The 20,000-nt window shown below is 49.8% G+C and overlaps 2 protein-coding genes across 4 annotated transcripts in view; both read left to right on the top strand.

Moving 5' to 3' along the window:
- Positions 1-14,324, top strand: part of nhsl2 (NHS-like 2) — a 54,884-nt gene extending 40,560 nt beyond the window's left edge. For both annotated transcript variants that reach the window (XM_037479817.2, XM_037479818.2), the window contains exons 3-10: positions 479-621; positions 2,149-2,401; positions 5,532-5,714; positions 6,314-7,394; positions 7,505-8,657; positions 8,767-9,031; positions 9,545-9,662; positions 10,130-14,324. In XM_037479817.2, the coding sequence (XP_037335714.2) occupies positions 479-621; positions 2,149-2,401; positions 5,532-5,714; positions 6,314-7,394; positions 7,505-8,657; positions 8,767-9,031; positions 9,545-9,662; positions 10,130-10,466 (3,533 nt within the window). In that variant the 3' untranslated portion in view covers positions 10,467-14,324. The remainder of the gene's footprint in view (positions 1-478; positions 622-2,148; positions 2,402-5,531; positions 5,715-6,313; positions 7,395-7,504; positions 8,658-8,766; positions 9,032-9,544; positions 9,663-10,129) is intronic.
- A 1,520-nt stretch (positions 14,325-15,844) lies between these two features.
- The window catches only part of arhgap36 (Rho GTPase activating protein 36), an 18,692-nt gene continuing 14,536 nt past the window's right edge, over positions 15,845-20,000 (top strand). For both annotated transcript variants that reach the window (XM_037479929.2, XM_037479928.2), the window contains exon 1: positions 15,845-16,469. In XM_037479929.2, the coding sequence (XP_037335826.2) occupies positions 16,452-16,469 (18 nt within the window). In that variant the 5' untranslated portion in view covers positions 15,845-16,451. The remainder of the gene's footprint in view (positions 16,470-20,000) is intronic.

Below are 20,000 nucleotides of genomic sequence, written 5' to 3'. Positions count from 1 at the left end.
AGGGATGAGTGGGGAGTGGGTTGGGAGTGTGTTTTGGGGTAAAGGATTGGCTGAGGGGGTTTGAGGGGGAATGTGTATGTGTGTGTGTGTGTGTGTGTGTGTGGGGGGGGGGTTTGGGGGGGAGGTGGGGTTAGGAATCTGTTTACAAAGGCCCGGGGGAGAATCAGCCTAAGCCGCCAGAGAGGGAGAAAACAGTCAGATATCGGGAGGAAGTGTGGGAGAAAGAAGGACGCGACAGAAAGAAAAGGGCTGAAGAGAAGGAAAGAAGGAAAGGAGGAAAGGAGGAAGGAAAGATTAAAGAAAAGGATCAAAAGGAAACTCGAGGAGTCCTTTGAGGCCACGGCAGAAGCTGCAGGAGGGAACGGGGCGAAAGGCGATCTGGTGTGTGGGTCAGTGCACCCTGGTTCTAGTGTGTGCGCTGTTGTTTATGCTAACTGTGTGTGTGTGTGTGTGTGTGTGTGTGTGTGTGTGCGTGCAGACTTTGAGGAGCAGTTGTGCGACACCAAGCTAACCGGTCAGACCTTCCGGCATCCGTCCCCGCAGAGCTCCGAGGACACGTCCACCTCGCTCAGCCGCTCGCCCGTCTCCTTCAACAACAAGAGGTCGGACTTCATCTTCCTGGTAAACACACACACACACACACACACACATGCGTGTGCCTTCGTGGTTATCCGATCACACCAAATGTCATCTGTCCGCTGAGCAAACACGAATGACCAAACTCAAAAGGCAAAAAGATTCACCGTCTCGTAGCCGGCTCCTCTCAGAGGAGACAGGAGTCCACCCCACTAAGGCGTCTGGTCCTGATGAAGCTCTGAGATCAGCTGTAAAAACAACCCAAAGCTGAGTTCAGATGCTGCACACGGAGGAGATGGTCTCCTTTTCTTTTCTTCATACGTGCATGTTCTGGGCCAGAGAGGAACAGCTCGGTCACATGACTTCACGCGTCCACCCCTGGGCTGACGGAGGACTCGTGTCCCTCGTGAGGACGTTCGGTTGTCCCCTTTACTCGTTTTTAAGAGACGGAAGAACTCACCACAGCGGTGTCTTTGACCCGTTTGACGTCTAAGCACATGGACTTTGAGAGGTGCTGAAACGCTGACTCATTTCCTGGTTTTTAGACTGATTTATTCTGGTGTTAAAAAGTCAGCTGACAGGGATCCTGGCTTCCTGTGACACTAATTTCAGTGTCACTAATCCTGCTGCTGCTAATGCCTGTGTTGTGACACGTCGCCTTTGTTGTCATCCCTTTTATATCAAACACCAAAGCTGAATAACCCAGAAAACTATTGCTCAATATGTCCCCGCCCCTCTTTTTGTTAGAATTGTGGGAATTAGTCGTCATCCCCTTTCACACTCAGCAGGTTTTCTGTAAACAGACACCGGATTGCTCCGTGGCTTCTAGAATGCTCCATCGTAGCAAAGGACATCTGTGCTTTTAGCGCGTTAGCTCGTTAGCAGGAAGGATTAAAAAGGCGCTCTGCCCTCCACTCCTTTCCTTCTCTGCCTCCGCGGCTAATAGCTCCCGCTTCATTCCCCCCAAAACGATGGACTCCCAAGACGATGTTTTTTATTACTACAAGATGGCCGCAGGTTTCCTGGAGGTTGGCGCCGCGTTGGGTTAACTCTCTCTGGTCGGGCTCATTTGAATTAGAACTGTTCCGGAGGCTTTAGAAGGCGGCGTTTAGGTTGGCCACGCCAATGTGATCCATGAGACACGTAGCGCTGTATTGATTTCTGCTGAAGGAAGTTTCATTTACTGTACAAGCCAATTGAAACTGGGGGTCTCCTTCCTCAAATCACACAGGTTTTACAATACTTATAACTGTGAAATTCTGTTTTTCCGGATTTAAAGCAGGACAGATCTATGAAAACATAGATCTTACTTAGAAGTTTCTTATTCAAACATTGACCTCATGAAATGTGAAAAAGAGACTCTTTTTTTACATGACGAACCCGACAAAGATTTTATGCATTCAGCATTCGCTTCCCCCCCGAAGCTGGTGGGGACCAAAACCGAGCTAAAAGAGAATGACTCATGCACTTCGATTGGCTAGAAGTTATCTCCAGGTGAATGTTGGGCATCCAGCCGAGTGTTTGCCCCCCCCCCCCCAAAGACAAACGCCTCTTGCCCTCTCCCTCCTCCAGCCGGCCTCCAAGCAGCTCTACGACGATGAGACCGCCTCCTCGGTGTTCGGCCTGAGGTCCGCCGCCGACCCCTCCCCCTCCCCGAGCCCGTCGCCCTGCGGCTCCGATCGCCCCCCGCCGGGCTGGAACAGCACCAACCACCACAGCAGCAGCAGCGGCGGCGGCACCCCCCCCGCCGGCGGGCCGCCGGTCGCCGACAAGCCGCGCTGGCAGCTCGGGAGGCGGAGCCACTTCCTGCCGCTGGACGTCACAGGTAGGACCATTTGGACTCCTCTCATCCTCAAACCCTCCGTGGAGACACGTGTCTCATTTTTATGGTCCTTCATGGTCCTTCATGGTCCTTCATGGTCCAACGGTTCATCGGTCCTGGTTGGGACCCGTTTGAAGTTGGGGTGATTGTCCAGTCAAAGAGGAGATGACTTGCTGATGATCACATGGTACAACTTAACAGTGTATTCATCCATTGGCAAAGAGGAACCTCACATCTACTCAGAATCTACTCCTTTTTTCTGTTTCATATCATTGTAAATTGAAGCGTAATCTGACTCACTCGAGTATTTTAATCAAACGCGGGTTACTTTAATCTTAAAATATCCATCTCAAATGATGAAAAGGAACCGCATTGGTATTGCTTTACAGGTAAACTACTTAAAGGTACTTCTCTGGGTTGTGATTGAGTATTAAAGCCTCCTGCTTCATTCATAAAAGACGATCAGCTACATTCATCAATGTAGTTGGATCACATTTGTTCTCATTGTGCGACACAAAGGGCTGAAAACACAATGCAGTTTCTGCCTCTTTAATGTCATCATACGAGCAGGAGATGAAACCAGATGAATGATGTTCACACCAATCACCTCGTTTCTTCTTCCTGTGTGAGAGGAGGAAAGTGATGCTAAACGTCGTGTTCTCCCCCTGAGAGACTCACATTTACGAATCCAGTGGGTTTTCTTTTTGATTTGAAACTGATTTACTAAATAAAAGCCACTCGGCAAAAAGCAGCACAGAAACATCCAAACAGCCGGAGGAGACGCTTGTTTCCCTCGTCGGTGTCTCACAGGTTACACTGGAGGATGTCGACACGCCTTCACGCAAACTCACACACAGAAACACACACACACAAACACACTTTGACACAAGTTTGGGCTTTTGAGGCAGAAAAAAACGCTGCAGAAACCAGATCTGACGCCGAGAACATTTTCTTCTTCTGATCACGTTGGCTTTCCCCCTCGCAGTCAGCTCTGCTTTATGTTTGTGCGTGTTGTGTGTGTGTGTGTGTATGCGTGTGTGTGTCTGCTGTCAGAGCTGTTAGTGTGTTGTGGTTCTCCAGAGCGCCATCGTTCTGACACTCCTGCTTCCCCTCGTCCCAATCCCCTCCTTCACTTTGCATGGGTGTGTGTGTGTGTGTGTGCGTGTGTGTGAGCGTGTGTGTGTGCGTGTGTGTCTGCGTGTGTGAGCGTGTGTGTCTGCGTGTGTGTGCGTGTGTGTCTGCGTGTGTGAGCGTGTGTGTGCGTGTGTGCGCGCGTGTGTTTGTGTGTACAAGTTAATCCGCTGTGCACCCAATTCCTGGCGTAGCATCTTCGTTGTCCCTGAGTGGCTCCCCCCTCCGTCTCCCTCCCACGCACCAATGGTTAAGTGTCTCTTTCTCCGTTCCTCCCCCATCTCTGCCCTTCTCCCCCCTTCCTCACCCGCTGCAGGAGAAGGTCAGCTGTAATGATAGTGATGCCCGTGGCCCAGTACTCACTTCCTTCAGAGAGAGATGGAGGGAGAGAGGGAAGGAGAGGGAGGGAGGGGGGGAGAGTCCTCACGTGAACTCTTCCCCAAACGACTCCCCCCCCCCCCCCCCCGACTCCACAAAACTATACAACATCACCGGCTTGTTACCGTGCCTCCCTCCCTCCCCCTTTCTCTCTGTCTCCCTCTCTCTTTGCAAACCAGCGAACAGGTAGCTTTTTTTGCAGCCAGCTTACTGTTGCCATGGTAACTCGTCGCTCTTCCCCTCTCCTCCCTAAAATAAGAAAGAGTGCAGAGGGCAAAAACCCCCCCCTCTTTTTTACAGTCGAAGAAAAAGTGAGTGAAACTTTTGCAAAGAGGAAGAATGAACTTCTGAATGACGCATAAAGCTAATTCCAGGTTGTTTGTCGTGTCTTTAAGTAAATGAGCGGTCAGCGATGAGAATTTGGTCATTAAATCTGAAATCTGCTGCTAAACTGCTCGCAGTGATGGTGATGGTAGTCTATGTTTCTTTGAATATCTCTTGGAGGTGAAAGTTAAAACCTTTAATGAAGCTTTCAATGGCTTTTACTTGTTTTTTTTCTAGTTTGATTGTGTTTTAATTTAACATCGACACCTGTGTGATACAAATGATCAGAGAAGCAATCACACCTGGATCGGTTGGAGCAACCGAAGGCAGCACTTTACATTTAGATTTTAAATAAGTAAGTTGTTGTTGGTCAGGTTTAGAGGCCACTTCCTTCCCTTGTCTCCCCCCGACGGGGCGGAGTTATTATACCACAAACGTTGTCTTTGGACCTGTAACAGGGTGCGAGGTCTCTAACCAAAGGGCGCCCCCCCAGAGCCGAGAGACGCCCCCATGAAAGAGGCACTGTCCCGTCTCTCTGCCCATGGTCCAGGGCGGCGTGTCTTATTTAAAGCTGGGGGGGCCACACAAAGACCTCCTCCAAACCCCCCCCCCCCATCTGTTTGAGGGTGACACAGACCGTCCAGTCCAGCAGTGGACTCCTCGCCGATACGTTAAAAGCCCCCCCGGGGGGTTGGTGGTGTTCGCTTAAATTGGTCATTTGTAGATTATCCACCCAGCGAATTGGATTTCTAGCCACCAGAATTCCTTTTGGGGTCTTTTGAGTGGTCGGCCCACAATGCTGACGAAGCGACACGTAGTTTGACTTTGGTACCGATGGCTGCTCACATCTTCCACTCCGTGGAATCCAGATGATCCTCTGTTGGTTTGTTCATTGAATTCAACCACTCGGCGATGACTGATCTTTGGGTACTTGGAGTCGTACTCGGCCTGCCTGCTCAGACGAGGCCCGGCAACAACAGGAAGTCCAGCGGAGCGGCGGGTTCCACCATAAACACATGGAGCGTAAACATGGAGGTTCATATAACTTTGAGCATACATATCCCAACATCGTGATGCATGATGTCACTTAAATAACACGTTGGGAGTTTACATTTGTGTGTATATATGCACACACAGTGTGGCAGAGCGTCCTGGTCCAGACATGGAGGCGACGATGAAGACTAATCTGAAAATATCTATTCCTGCAGTGTCTCTGAAGAGTCCTGATCTCAGCCACGTCCGATTGGACTCGGTCATTTTCATTTAAAGTGACTCTGACTGACCTCTTCTCCTCCTGCAGGTGAAGGGAGGGGAGGGAAATTCCACGGCGTCGACCTCCTCCAGCACTCCCCCTCCCCCTCCCCCTCTCCGGGGGACCCCTTCCCCCAACAGCCCCGCTCCCTGGAGGCCGCCACGGACACTTTCCACCAGAGCCTCCCCCTGAGGAAGACCCGCTCCGACCTCGACACGACCCCACCTGCAGGTGTGAAGGCTGGCATTTGACTGCCTCAGTTTCCTTTTTCCGTTTCAATTGACACGTTGGGAGAAGGTTGGGATGTATTTTAGATCAGCGTTTTTAAATTGAAATAATGAGATTCATTGAGATTAATGTCGGGTTAACGATCTCTGCCTCCTGCATTTAGCTCAGTAAAGGACGGCGATGCCAGCAGCCCGGATCTCTTCATGTCTAATTCATTTATTTACAGCAACACAGATTCTGCAGGGTCAGAAGGATTCAACAGTTGAACCCAAACAAGGTTTGCTGACGCATAGAATGTGTCTGAAATGAAAACAAACCTTTTATAATCTATTTAGAATTTTACAGTGACGTGCAGAAGTTGGTACAGCAAATAAAGCGTTGCAGCCTGCAGCAGCCAATCGCAAAGGGGGTCAAGTCCAAGTCCACACCCGAGTCATTCACTGATTAACCCAGAGGCTCACATAAAAAAATCAAACATTCACATCTTGTAGTCAAAATGAATCCTGGAGGTCGGGTCCTGTGCAGGACTATGTGCTGACTGTGTGATGTTCATCCAGAAGACGTTGAATGAGTCGTATTAATTGTCCCCCCCCCCATCACAGGGCGCACTCCAGACCGCCTTCACCCGGGAGCTATGGACACCTCCGGGCTGCTGTGCTCCAACACGGCCCCCTCTTCCTGGAACGGACCCAAGGGCTCAACGTTCTCACCGGGGGCGTGGAACGAGCCCTACAGCTACGGCGCAAACAAAGGCCCGGCGGTCCCACCGAAACAGCACAGCGTGCTCGGAGGCGCCGGAGGGGGGGGGTCGCGGGACGGGGTGATGCTGGTGAGCTCGGGACAGTCGGTGGGCTCGCATTCCAGTTCCTTCGCGTCCGCGACGAACCCTTCCGGGAGGGGAGGGAACAGCGCGATGGCGACGATGGGGAAGCGGAGCGAGACGGAAGGGGCGGCGGAGGCGGACGGCGGGAGAGGAGGCGTGGTCGCGGAGGCGGTGAGAGGGCGGGAGAGGTCGGCGCGTTCCATAGCGGCGGCCAACGCCTTCAAGTTCCGGGAGCGTTCGCTTTCCACGCCCACGGACTCAGGTTCCTTCAGCTTCACGGAGGGCGGTTTGGGCCCGCCAGACGGGAACGTCCTGCTCACGGGCAACGGGAACGCCGTGGCGGTGGCAGACCGCCAACAGCAGCATCATAACTTCTTGGGTTCTGGCGAGAACTACGCCCTTCTTTACCCGAGAGGGAGCTCCGAAGACAGCACCAGCACCGGCGACACCATCTCTGTCACGGCCTCGGACTACAGCGCCGACGGCCGCTTGCGCCTACGCTCCCGCTCCATCTCGCTGAAGAAGTCCAAGCGCAAGCCGCCCCCCCCTGTGAGGAGCGTGTCTCTCATGAAGAACCTCGGAGAAGCCGAGGGGCAGATCCGACGCGGCAGCCTTTATCGGGATGGCCGGCCGAAGAGCCTGCACATCCCCAGGGACCACTTCACTGACTTCCAGGCCGATTTCCTCCTGCCGAACTCGTCCTGCTCCTCTAAACCCAGAGTTGTAGAGCAGGAGGTGGGCCGTGGAGGCACCGATCGACCTCCAAGCCTGGAGGTCCAGGCACCCGAGAGGGAGGGAGAGACAGAGCTGACCTTCCCCACTCACTGGCAGCTGGGCGAGTGGAAGAATGACCCTTACAGGTAGGAAATCAAATCGGTCTCCTTTTCTGGTTATTTGATTTCTCTCCTATGTATTCAAGAAGTTTGTTGGGGTGAAGACTAGAAATGCAATGACTTCTCGTCTCTTCCAGGTCTTTATCAGGCTCCAGCACAGCAACAGGTACAACAGTGATTGAATGTATGAAAGTCAGAGGCAGCTCGGAGTCCCTGCTCGACTCCCCCTCCACCTCCAGAGCCACTTCTCCCTCACAGCTCTCCATGGACACTGACATCAAGGCGCCCTCGCCCTTCAAGCCCCTGGGACTTATGTCCCCCTCAAGTGGCTATTCCAGCCAGTCAGAGACTCCCACCCCGACTGTTCCCCTCAGTTACACGGCAGGTCACGGGACAATAGGGACACTGGGTTGTAAGTTGCGTCCAAAGATCCCAGAAAGAAAATCCTCCCTGCCGTCGCCCAAGGACCCGTCTGGGAGGTGTAGGTTATCCTTTGAGATGCCTGGGAATGCACATCTGGAGCTGTCGTCGATCAAGCCAAAGCAAAAGGCCAGCCGGCGACATTCTGACACCTCGACGGCCGCAAAGCCGGGGAAAGTCAGCCCCGGTACCTCGCAGGCGTTGCCTGTGGTTACCCAGAACGAACTGAAGACTATCCGGCTTCGCTCCGTCTCACGCGGGGACTTGGAGGACTGCCCCGACGGGGCGTCTGACACCATCGAAGAGGAACAGCACGGCCGAGAGTTAGGCGAGGACCCCAGCCCGCCACCCACCCTACCCAAACCCAAACCACCTGTCGCCGTCAAGCCCCCGTTGCCCAAGCGGCCCATAAACCTCCTCCTAAAGTCTCCTTCCCCGTCATCCACTTCCCCCCTAGCCCTCGATTCACCTCCTGGCTCACCCGTGGACCGGCCTGTGCCCCTAGGCAACATCTACAAGGTAATGAGGAAACCGAAACCCAAGAAACCGCCTCCACAAACGAGTCCCTCGGTCCGTCCAGATCCTACCGGAATTCCACAAGCCACATATGATCATCCATTCCTCCCCTACTCCCATTCCCTCTTCGATCTCCCTCCCCTCCCGGACCCTCAGCCTCTCCTCGAAGACCCGACGATGGAGCCCGAGTTCGGCATGGACCCGGAGATTTGTCTTGGTCCTGGGGACGGAGGGTCGCTCCCTTCTCCCTGCAGCGACCAGGAGGCTCTGGATTTCCTGGACAAAAGCAAGACCCTCCCCTCGAGGATGACCATCTCCTGTCTGGCAGAGCTGTCGGACAAAAAGAAACCCAAGGTGAGGGAGACATTTCTTAAGGCTGTCATTTAGTGAAGACAAAGTAGAAATAGAGTTCACGGAGGTAAAGTCTAGTACTTTTAACTCATGTCTTATCATTCCGTTCCAGGTTCCGCCTCCAGTCCCCAAGAAGCCCAACGTCCTGCTTCTTCCCTCATCGGTCCACTCCTCCACCAATGGCGGCTCAGAGCGTCCGACCTCACAGGCCGACAGCCCCGTGGGTCTCCGCTCCCCCAGCGTTCCTGACGTGCTGGAGCAAGACGAGAACCACCTGGGAATGGACGAGGACAGTTCCAAGGAGTCGTCTCTTCATTCGTCCCTGCACGATTCGTCCCTCACAGAGCTGGAAGGGAAAATGGCCGGCGCTGAGATTGGTACAAAACAAATACCTTTGCAGTGTATTTTTAGAAAATACTGATTCAGATTAGTTCTCAATTGAGCTTTAAATATTTTATTTTATATATATATTTTATATTATATTTTAGTTCATACCCTGCAGGCTTGAAAAAAGGTCAACAGGGGGACAGATAAATGAGAATTACCAAGGTGTGGATGTTTATTTTTGTAAATAGGAACAGTTGGATACACATATGCTAACATATAATAGGTAATACTCATCTATCGTCAGTGGTTTCATGTGTTTTAAGCCCACCTGTCAGAGCTGCTATGGTTAATTAGGATTTTTTCCCGCTGCGTTTGACAACGTCCTCCTGCAGCCGTAGGAGATTTCTCAAGTTTTTGAAAGCTTGATTGCTCTAATAATTGGACGGAATCCAAACAGAGGCAGGGTGAAAACAACCATCCCTATTATCTAATGACTGTGAATTGCACACACACGTATTATGAATCTTGGACCATTGGTGTATAACCTCTCTCGTCTCGTGCAGAGGACCCTGCGGTCAACGAGAAGACGGTCCTCCACATCGCCGAGGAGACGGACGACCCCGTGACGGCCGGCTCGCCCTCGACGCACACCACCGAAGACCTGTTCACCATCATTCACAGGTTTGAATGTGCACCGAGACGCACACTGACCAACACAACGACATCACAGCAGATGCTTTTCCTCAGGAGGCTGACGGAAAGGTTTTTTGAATTATTAGAAAACAATGTGCCGTAGTTGCAGCGTGGTGCGAAGGCGCTTTGTCTGATTGAAAAGGCATGCGGCGGACGGGGCACGAGGTTGCCTAGCAACGGCCACACGTGCTCCGCGGCACCGCGTGACCGACGGCCCTTTCCCCTCAGTCTCTCTCTGACGCGCTAACACACACAGACACAAAATAACAAGAAAGCTTGTCTCTAGGCAACAAGTGATTTTACCTTGCATGAGGCTTAAAATAGCTTAATAGGCAGAGAGGTAAGCCACAAGTAATGTGCGGGCTTCACGTCATCAGAGAACTCTTTGATGTGTGGGAGGGACTTGTTAGTTTAAAGAGAATTGAGGCTTGTTTATCTCTCCCCTCTTTGCCCAGGTCCAAGCGAAAGGTTCTGGGTCGCAAGGAGCCGACGGACTCCTTCGGCAGCCGCCAGAGCCTGGTGTCCCCGGTGAAACACAGCACCAGCGGCGGCGACCTCCGAAACATGACCTTGGGCAGCCAGAGGTCGAGCTCCCGCAACGAGAACTTCATGGCCCTGCTGCAGAAGAAAGGCAGCAAGTCCACCGGCGGCGGCGCCCGGGTCTCCGCCATGGAGCTCCTCAAAAGCACAAACCCTCTGGCGCGCCGAGTCACTGAGTTTTCGACCCCCCCGTCGGCGAGCGGCGAGGAGGGGGACGAGGCGCCCGGGAACGGCAAACCCAACGACCAATGAACGGGGGGTATCGGTACCGGGTGTGTAGACCGGGTCCGCTCACGGAAGCTACCGACCGATGCCGCAGAACGGGCGCCTTTTTTGACTGACGTGTCCCATCGGCTCGCTCCGACTACTGATTGACCTTTGGCATTGTCCAATCAACTTGGAGCACATTTCCCGGGGGGGTGAAATGGTCCCACGGTTTTAAGCGCTTATTGTTCCCTGTCAAACCAGCCCCCTGGAGGAAGAAGAGATGCAGAGAGACGCTTTCTTAGTAATAAGCTGGAGGTTTGAAGGTGTTTTCCTCAGCGTGGAGGCCGGAGACGACAAGAGGAGTATGAGGATGAAACGTGCCCCCCCCCCCTGGATGAGGACAACGAGTCCCAGGGGTCCACCACGGCCATGTACAGCTTTCACTGAGCCACAAGGATAAATGACAACAAAATTAACAGGATAAAAAGTCAGAAGATGTGGGACTTCCAAGCGATTTGTCTAAGATTCAAGCAAAGCCCCCCCCCCCCCCCCCCCGACACCTGAAACCCACATGAAAGCTGAATTATTGATCTTCACAGCTCCTCATGTCTCTGAATCAGCCTCTCCATGACCTGAGCGCAGGATTTACAAAGACCAGACCCCATCGAGGGAGGGGGGGGGCAGTGAGGAGGGGCTTTTGGCCACCAAAGATTTGACGCATGGGCATGTCACACATTTCGTTGCTCGCACTACGAACACAAACGTGGACCTCCGGGAAAAAAAAAAACATTCCGAAGACGCAAGCACTTTTTTCCCCCCTTATTTGCTTTATTTGGATGTCCCCCCCACCGCCCCCCCCCCCCCCCCCCTACACACGCAGATGGCGTGTGCCGTACATGCCTGACCGGATTGTACAGTTTGTCTCATGTACAGAGGTAAATGTCACGCATCTTATCGACGGAGAGCATCGCGGACACAAGGACTAAAAATAGTGTACAGCAAGGAGCTCGGACACAAGATGGAAGGAAAAACACAACAGTGTGTGTGTGTTTGTACTCCTGTGTGTGTGTGTGCGTGTGTGTGTGTGTGTGTGTGTGTGTGTGATCAAATCTAGCCTGTGGTGTTTCTGTCTGGGAGTATGAAGCAGGCCTGGTTATTAAACAGGGTTTTATCCATTTTTGGTCTCTGGTGATGGGACCAAAGGACTATCAAAAAACAGACCAACAGACCAGAGGGGACCTAAAGGTGTATGTGTGTGTGTGTGTGTGTGTGCGTGCGTGTGTGTGTGTGTGTGTGTGTGCACCATCGCCCCACCAACCAGACTCTGGGATCAGGTGGATCCTGCAGTCGATCACGGAACCAAAACCCGAGCGGATTCTTCTTGTTTTTATTTCACACTCTCTCGTCTCAGAGGGGAGGCGGCACTCCTCCCTCCCACTCATTCCTCCTCCTCCTCCCTTCATCGCTGCTGGAGGACACGCTCCATCTGCCCCCACGGTAGCACACCCCCTCCCCCCCCACCATTTCATGTCACCTTCACCCCCCCTCTGCATTCGGTCTATGCATCCAAGCTCGGCAGACGCCACGACACCGGATGAATGTCAACGAATGACTGTTAAGAAAATACATGCTGTGCTTATCTTCGGGGGGGGGGGGGGAGGGGGGGGACATATTTCTGTCAGCGCTCATCTTCTGCCTTCTCTCTTTTTTATACTTTTATTTGAGTTTCTCCGTGGAGGAGCGAAAGTATCTGTGCACAAACACAAGCAGGGTTTGAATGTTTTTGCTTAAAGGACCTTCACTTTTAGACTTGACAGTACGCCCCCCCCCCACCCCTCGCGGTATTTGACCCCCCTGACCCCACCCTCGGTTTCTGGATCAGCACGTGGAGGGTCTGAGATTTTTTAGGGATTAGCAGCTCCAACTCCGACTCGTGGGCGGAGGGGTGGAGGGAGCCGTTCATCTCTCGATTCCCCCGGTGCTGTTGAGTCAGAGCCCCCCCTGGTGGGCGGAGGAGGAACCGCACCCCCCCCCCACCAGGAGCAAAGAGAGAAAAAGAACCTCTTTCACACCCGCGTCTCTCCTCCCCACCTCTGTCCTACACCTTCATCCTGGAGGACACGACAGAGTTTGAAACGCATCATCACCGTTTATGGCGACAAGTGACGCTTGTTTTAAATATTTAGTGAATGAAAAAAAGATGAACCTATAAATCTGTGTTTGTTTTCCTCGTATACTGAATTACAGGCGCCTTGCTGCGGCGCCAACTGTGTTTTTATTTTTTTGTATTTGTTTTTGTATTATTTAAGCTGCCTTGGTAGTAGACACACACACACACACACACACACACACATGGGGCCAAACGATGAGAAGAGAAGAAAGGGAGCGCTCCTGTTGAGTCTCACCTGTTCTCACCTGAGCAGAGCGCTGATCCCAGATCAGATCAGCAGAACAGGAAGCTATTGGAGCCAAACCCACCGATTTATTTAGAAATACGGGGACGATGTTGGGAGGAGGAGGATGTGTTTTTATGGCAGTATGTACTGCATGTACTATGTACTAGGTACTGTGTACTCTGTGGTGTGTAGACAGGTGGAATACATCTTTAGTAGAAAGAGGTACAAAGGTATGTGTGCACTAGTGAATAAAGGGTTCCCTTTGGTGGGGGATACCTTTTATCCGTCTGATGGGGAAGAACGTGTCGTCTTTTAAAGTCTTTGGGCCGCGGCCAAATGGTGCCATGTTATTTTTTTAATACTTTTAAGGGGAACAAAGCGGTGAGTTCGACCGCTGAAGTAAAACCATCTGAAATATGTTGACAGCTGTATTGAGAATGACATTTATCTGAAGAGGGAGCTGACAGGAGAAATATATATAATATGTAATCATCCCTTGTGTGAGAGCGGGGGAGGACCCGAGGAAGAGAAGGGCTCCGGGGGGGGGGGGTTACTTCTCATTTCGTCTTTTCCCTGCGCCTCCTCTTTCTGTGACTCGGAGGAGTAATCGTGTTAAAAGCTTCCCCCCCCCCCCTCTCACTCTCTCACTCTCTAGTTTTCTACCCTCAAAAGAGATAAAAAACGTGTCTGGAAGCACAAAGTGAAGCCGGCGCTGGTCAATAGATCCGTTTTAGCGACTGGTTGCTAAGAGATGAGCCAGGAAACTTTATCTGAAATTTATCTGAACAAGCCAAACAAAGTTTGTGCGAGTGACATGTTCGGCAACTGTTTGTTAAGCACAGTGTGCAGAGTTACTCAAATGAGCGAATCAAACGCCCCCCCCCATGTCAGTGTTTACAAAGGATGCAGCCAGTCAAATACGGCTCGTCTCTCTGCAGAGTTACTGCAGAACTTAAAGGAGCAGCCTGAAGGATTTAGTGCCATCTAGTGCGCAGGTAGCAAATTGCACGCAACTGCCCCCCCCGACCCCCCCGTGCTGTAGCCTCCCCTGATAACGTTGTCCTCCACCAAAATCCCCAAACATCACACGTGGAGAATTTAAAAAGCAATATAAGCCCCTGGTTTCAGCGGCCTGCTATCTCCTTAGCTTAGCCCAGCTTTTAGACAGAGTGAAAGGGGGGGGGGGGGGGCGTGAAAGATTTGGGCCAAAGAGTATCTTGCATTTGTTTTAGGGGAGTGCCAGAGGGGGCGGGGTCTACGCCGTTTGGACACTTCACGGGTACTTGGAGTAAAATCAGCCTCCTGCCACACCATAGGGAGTAAAGCCCCCCCCCTCCCCCTCCCCCCCCCCCCGTGGAGAGTCCATGGCAGCATATAAAGACGCAGAGATGATAATTAGAGAGCTATAATGAAAGAGCGACAGCTATTGGATTTATTCTATTTTTGTTATTCCTCCTCGAAAAAAAAGACATATTTAAAGAAATATTGCGTGTATGTATTGAATAACCTCCTGTACCCCCCCCCCCCCTCCCCTTTCAGTGGCGTGTCATGCCAATGTGATGAAAGTATTCTATCATTATGAATAAATTATTTTTCTTGCTTAAAGGAAGTTTTGGCCTGTTCCCTCTGTCCTGGTGGGGGGGGGGGGGGGGGGGCTTCAGTCTGATTGGTGCTTTCTGTCTCTGGATACAAAGTGGAATCAGGATTCACTCACTTCTGTGTTGACGTTTCGCCGTTGTTCAGCTGATTTTTGTCCATTAATAAAAAACTGAACAATTGATGGCAGATCAGATCTAATTTGGTGATCTGGTTTCTATTAAACTTTTTATGCAACCACTGAGCAGCTTTTCAACGCTAAGGAGATACATGCAAGAGGTTTTGAGGATTTAAGGATGCGTGTGGTCCTCGTTGGGAGTGTAAACAAACTGTTTGTGTGTGTGTGTGTGTGTGTGTGTGTGTGTGTGAGGACCAGTTGAGTTTGATGCTTCCGCCTGCGTTGTAGATAAAAACTAGTTTTAGTACACAAGTGTAAACTATTAAACATTAGATTCCATTCCTTGAAATGCTGCACACTGGCCCTTTAAATGACAGCAAGTCAAGTGTATGTCTGCCTGAGTGTAAGACTTGTGAATGTGTGTGTGTGTGTGTGTGTAAGGACATGTCACATTGTGGGGACTCACTTTTTTTAGTGAGACGATATGGGGACAGAAATAAATATTGGTTACAAAATAAGTTGAGGTTAAAGTCAATGTTTAGATGAGTGTATGAATAAGTCACCAGGAAATTAATTGAAGTCTACGAAATGTCCCCAAAAGTCATAAAAGTGTGTGTGTGTGTGTGTGTGTGTGTGTGTGTGTGTGGATTCAAGTGGGCCGTTGAGGTTGCTTGAAGTGCTTCATGTTCTAGCTCCATAATAACATCCTCTTCGTTGATTGCATCCTTCCTATTCATAGACGCACACACACACACACACACTCTCTCCAATGTGTATTTTGGGGCTCTAGAGCCCCCTGGTGGATATCTATAGCCAGTGCAAATAGCTGGAAGGTGAAAGGATAGAAAACTAAAACGCAGTCTTAAAAGCCAGAAGCAGCCGCAAACACATTCCATCTTTATCTGTTTAGACAGACAGCGTTTGAATAATTAAAACTTTAATACCAAATGTTAATAAACTGAGCAGTTTAGAGGTGGTCAACGTGTGTGTGTGTGTGTGTGTGTGTGTGTTTGTGTGTGTGTGTGTGTGCAAGCTGGTTTAGTGGAATTATTACTGTAACAGCTTCATAATAAAATGTCTGATTAATTAAACCTCTCTCTCTCTCTACACAAACACACACACACAGACACACACACACACACACAAAACATACTCACACAGGGGAAGGATCACTCATGTTGGCAAACTACCAACTTCCACTCTTCCTGTTTCTGACAGTAGATGCCATGTTATCTATGACACACACATGGACACACACACACACACACACACACACACACACCAGTTTTTGCGGCTGCAGCTCAGGAAGCACTGACAGCGATCTGTAATCAACACTGAAAAGAGACTGAAAGAGTTGAGATGACAAATTAACTTCGTCTCTTATTAGAAGACATTTATGAAATAAGAATAGTCAGGTACAAGGGGGAGGGGCATAAACACCAAAGAAGAAGAAGAAGAAGAAGAAGGGAAACCTGCTTCACAATAAAAGTGAAGGAGAAGAAAATGGGGATTTGACTTGGAATTGAAAGGAGAACGTTGTAAGTGGAAGGCAGAGAGAAGGGAGGGATGAAGTCATTAATGGGGGAGGAGGAGGAAGGGAGGGGGGAGAGGGGGGGTTAAACTCAAGTGCAGCAGAGAAGGAGCGGAGAGGGAGCAACGTTAGAAAAGACGAGAAGGATTCAGAGAGGAAGAAGGCTTTTCTTTTTTCATCGCTTGGAGTACCTGAGAGACACACACACACACACACAGACACACACAGATACACAAAGACACACACACACACACACACACACACACACACACACAGACACACATAGATACACAAAGACACACACAGACACACACACACACACTCCGGTCCAATGCTCCGGCTGGATGGACTGACACCATCACCTCCGACACCGACCTCTGGGACCAGACATGCATTTCGACTATGTGGTGGGTAACCCATGTGTGTGTTCATGTCTCTCATTGTGCGTGTGTGTGTGTTGACATCATTCTCACTTCTTGTTGCCGTGCAACTGCACATCTCCACTCCTATTATTTTAATGTGACATTTCTGGTTACGACTCCCGCTGCTTTCTCGGCTTTTATTGTCTCTTTAAATCTGCAAGTGTCTGAAACCGTTTAACGATTAAAGAGAAAAGACACACAAACAGAAGCGTGATGAATAGTTGTCTCCTTCAGTCACATGCAGCTCGTACTTTCACCTTGCATGTGGTTTTATTGCGGTGAATTGTTATTCCCATGAATAGTTCCATCAGTTTGGCCCTAACGCTCCACCACGTCATTCCCGTAAAATCCAAAATCACTTTTTACTTTAAATGCGAATGTTTTGAATGGCCTCATTTTCATCTGAATGTTTAATTCGACTAGGTTCTTGATCATTTCCGGCTTTGATCTGAGCTTCTGTGCTACCAGATGACGTATGAATCCATTCAGCCCCCCTGTGAACATTCCTCCAGAGAGATAAATTCATGTGTTTTAACCTTATTAATTCAGTATGAACTCTGTCCTTCTTTATAATGACCACAGTTCATGCACGTGATGTAAGAGGCGCTGCTCTCGACCATCACGCTGCTATATAATATATATATAATATAACCATCCATAAAAATGCTCAGGTTTTGGATTTCATCGCCTTCAATTCTTCAACAAGAGCATGTGAGTGAAAGCTCACAGACAATAAGTGTGTTACCAATCCTCTCTCGAGTGTAAAATCAGTCTAAGATCCACAGGCCGACGCCCCTTTGCCCTGCTCTGCCAATCCTGCATGCCTGCTGCCACAAGCCCCGCCCTTAACCACACCGCAGCCAATCGGCTTCATCAGCACAAAGCGCTGCGTTCAGCAGCGTGGCGTCAATCTTTAACAGAGTTAACATCTCATCTCATAAAAGCACCACAGAGTGAGGGAGAGAGCCGAAGGTTTCTTCCTTTAATACCTGTGAAGGTCACGCCCCTTTGACCTTTGATCGCCAGCTGGCCTGCTGAGGACTTTATTGTTGATGTATTGATCTACATTTCAGCTGTGCTCGTTGCTCTCTGGCTGCTCTGCTGGAGGGTTTAGATGAAGTAATGAGATTACTCCGGCTTTGTGGGTGGAGCTTTCTGGTTTCTTCACTTATGGCGTCTTCATTTAGTGCATTTAGCCTCTGAGTCCGATGCTGCTTTTCATGATGATCTGAAAAATAATGACACAACAAGACTATCTTCTCAACAGTAAATGAGAAGATGGTTAAAATAAATGGGAAAACTCTTCTATTTATAACCCTATATGCATCAGAAGTATCTTTAATCCAAAAGGAGTATTTCCACTGCGTGCTGTTTGATGTATTTGTATGTTAACAAATGGGGTTACTGGGACATCTGGAATGTGTACAAAGGGGACACGATGAAGACTCAGAGGACGACGTGTTTTAGATTGATCTGAAAAAGTAAAAGTAGACCAGAATCAAGTGGCCGTTTATTTGTTGGTGCAATGCGAGTCCCACATGTTGCATCCAGTGGACATTCAGCATTTCTTTGGGAACGTTTTTTCGCGCTAAATCCCGTCTTTGCAAAGCTTTCTCACGCACGAGATTTCAGTTTTCAGCTTCCAGCTGCCTGGAATCGCCTGCACAAGGAATTTAGGTAGATCCATGCATGTGTTTTCAATCCCACGGTGCACGGCTCCCTCGGCGGGCTCCTTCTCGGGGAATGTCTACGTTTTATTTTGGAATGACACTTGCACAAGGACACTTGTTGGCGGGGGCCTGTGTTGGGCCTCGGGCAGGGGTCACGCTGTGTGTGCGTGCTATTTTCATATCGCTCGTAATAAATCTCCATCGGGGCTCTACAAGCCGCCAGAGGGGACGATGTAGTGAGGAAGCTGGTTTCTTCAGTAGCTGATAATCGCTCTCTGCTCGGGGAAAGTCAGATAACATCTGTGTTGTGTGTGTGTGTGTGTGTTTTAATGTGTGTGTTATCATAAAGCAGCCACTCGTGTTTGTGAATGCGTTCCGCCGTGTCCTGGAAAGACGTTTTTTTATGAATTATGACGACAAACCCCACAACAACATCACTTCTTAACTCCGAGGTCAGGAGAGATAAAAGAGAACAGTCTTCTCCCTCTTTTGCTCTTTGTGTTCATATTGTGTGACGTGTTTCAGAACTGATATTTCTCTTACCTAATTTCTCTTGTTCTTGGCCCCCTCAACCCTCTTAACTTACTTGTGGAAAGAGCAAGAATTAAGAGCGGCATTGTCAAGTCAGTCTGGCCACATGTATCCATCGTCTTTATTAATCTCCTTTTTATTAAAGTCAGCGTTTTCGCCTTCATGACGAATCATCTGGATCATTTACCGAAGGCTGGCGGCATGCATTTCAACTCAATATATTTATAACCCAAAAGCACAAATGGATTTCAGAAGACTCTCAGAAGACCTGCACAGCATGCAACATATTCTGTCTTTTGCTCTTTCGCAAAAGACAGAATATGTCTTAATAAAAGGAGAAACTCTCCCAAAAAATGATGACCCTGAGCTTAGCAGCTGTGTTAGCGACTGCTCTGCTCTGATTGGTTGCTCTTCTTTGGGAACGGTGGCATCTTGTTAACAACATCACGAGCAGAATAACCCGATTTATATGTGTCGTGTCCTGCTGTCAGGAAATCCGCCGACTGCAACTTTAATAAATATTTTGATTGCAGGACTACTGGTGGCTTCAGGTTCTTGTTCTTGTCTGCACCGAGTTGTTGGATCCCACAACCTCGGTTGATTGGTGAAGAAGCTCCAGCGAGGTCCGTGAATGAAAGACGTCATGTGACGGTTTTTGCGTGACGGAAGCACAGCGGACGGATACGTCACAGACAGCAGGGCTCCATCCTCAGAGCACCGGTTGGCATTTTCCACATTTCCTGCCTCTTCCCTGAGGAGGAATCCACCGCCGCCCCTTACTGATGCTCCCAGGTCCCACCGCGGCTTCCAGTAACCATCATTTCACGCGTCAAGTGCAACTACGTTCTGTGTGTCTCATGAAGAAGAGTCTGGACATGTTTCCATATTCCTGCCGTGTTCATACAAGTCCACACTTGTGTTACTATGTCGACTTAGAACACACATAGAAAACAGTCCTTCTCTCTCGGGGATAGTAGTACAAGTACATGAATACTACAAAAGGGCTTTCAAGTGCTTTACCCTCAACGTAGCCCCAAAAGTCTTCTTCAAAATAAGATCATCCCTTTGTTCTGTGGTAAAAAGGACCGTAAGGAGGTGAGGTGTAAAAAACACAAAAACCCTGTTTTGTGTCCCTTTGTACAGATTAGAGCAAGAAAATCAAAGAAACAGGAAGTGAGTCTTTAATTATTAGCGCTGTGATTATTGGATGTTTTCCATATTTTAATATCATCCCCTAAAGGCTTTGGTGACAGCATTAAAGGTATAAAATCAGAGAGGGGGCGTTTTTTTAGGGTTATTGGACGCTGTCAGACAG

The sequence above is a fragment of the Pungitius pungitius genome, chromosome 1 (genome assembly GCF_949316345.1).
Source record: "Pungitius pungitius chromosome 1, fPunPun2.1, whole genome shotgun sequence".
Taxonomy (NCBI): Eukaryota; Metazoa; Chordata; class Actinopteri; order Perciformes; family Gasterosteidae; genus Pungitius; species Pungitius pungitius.
Note: the sequence above shows the minus strand (reverse complement) of the source record. Positions and strands in the feature narration are given on the sequence as shown.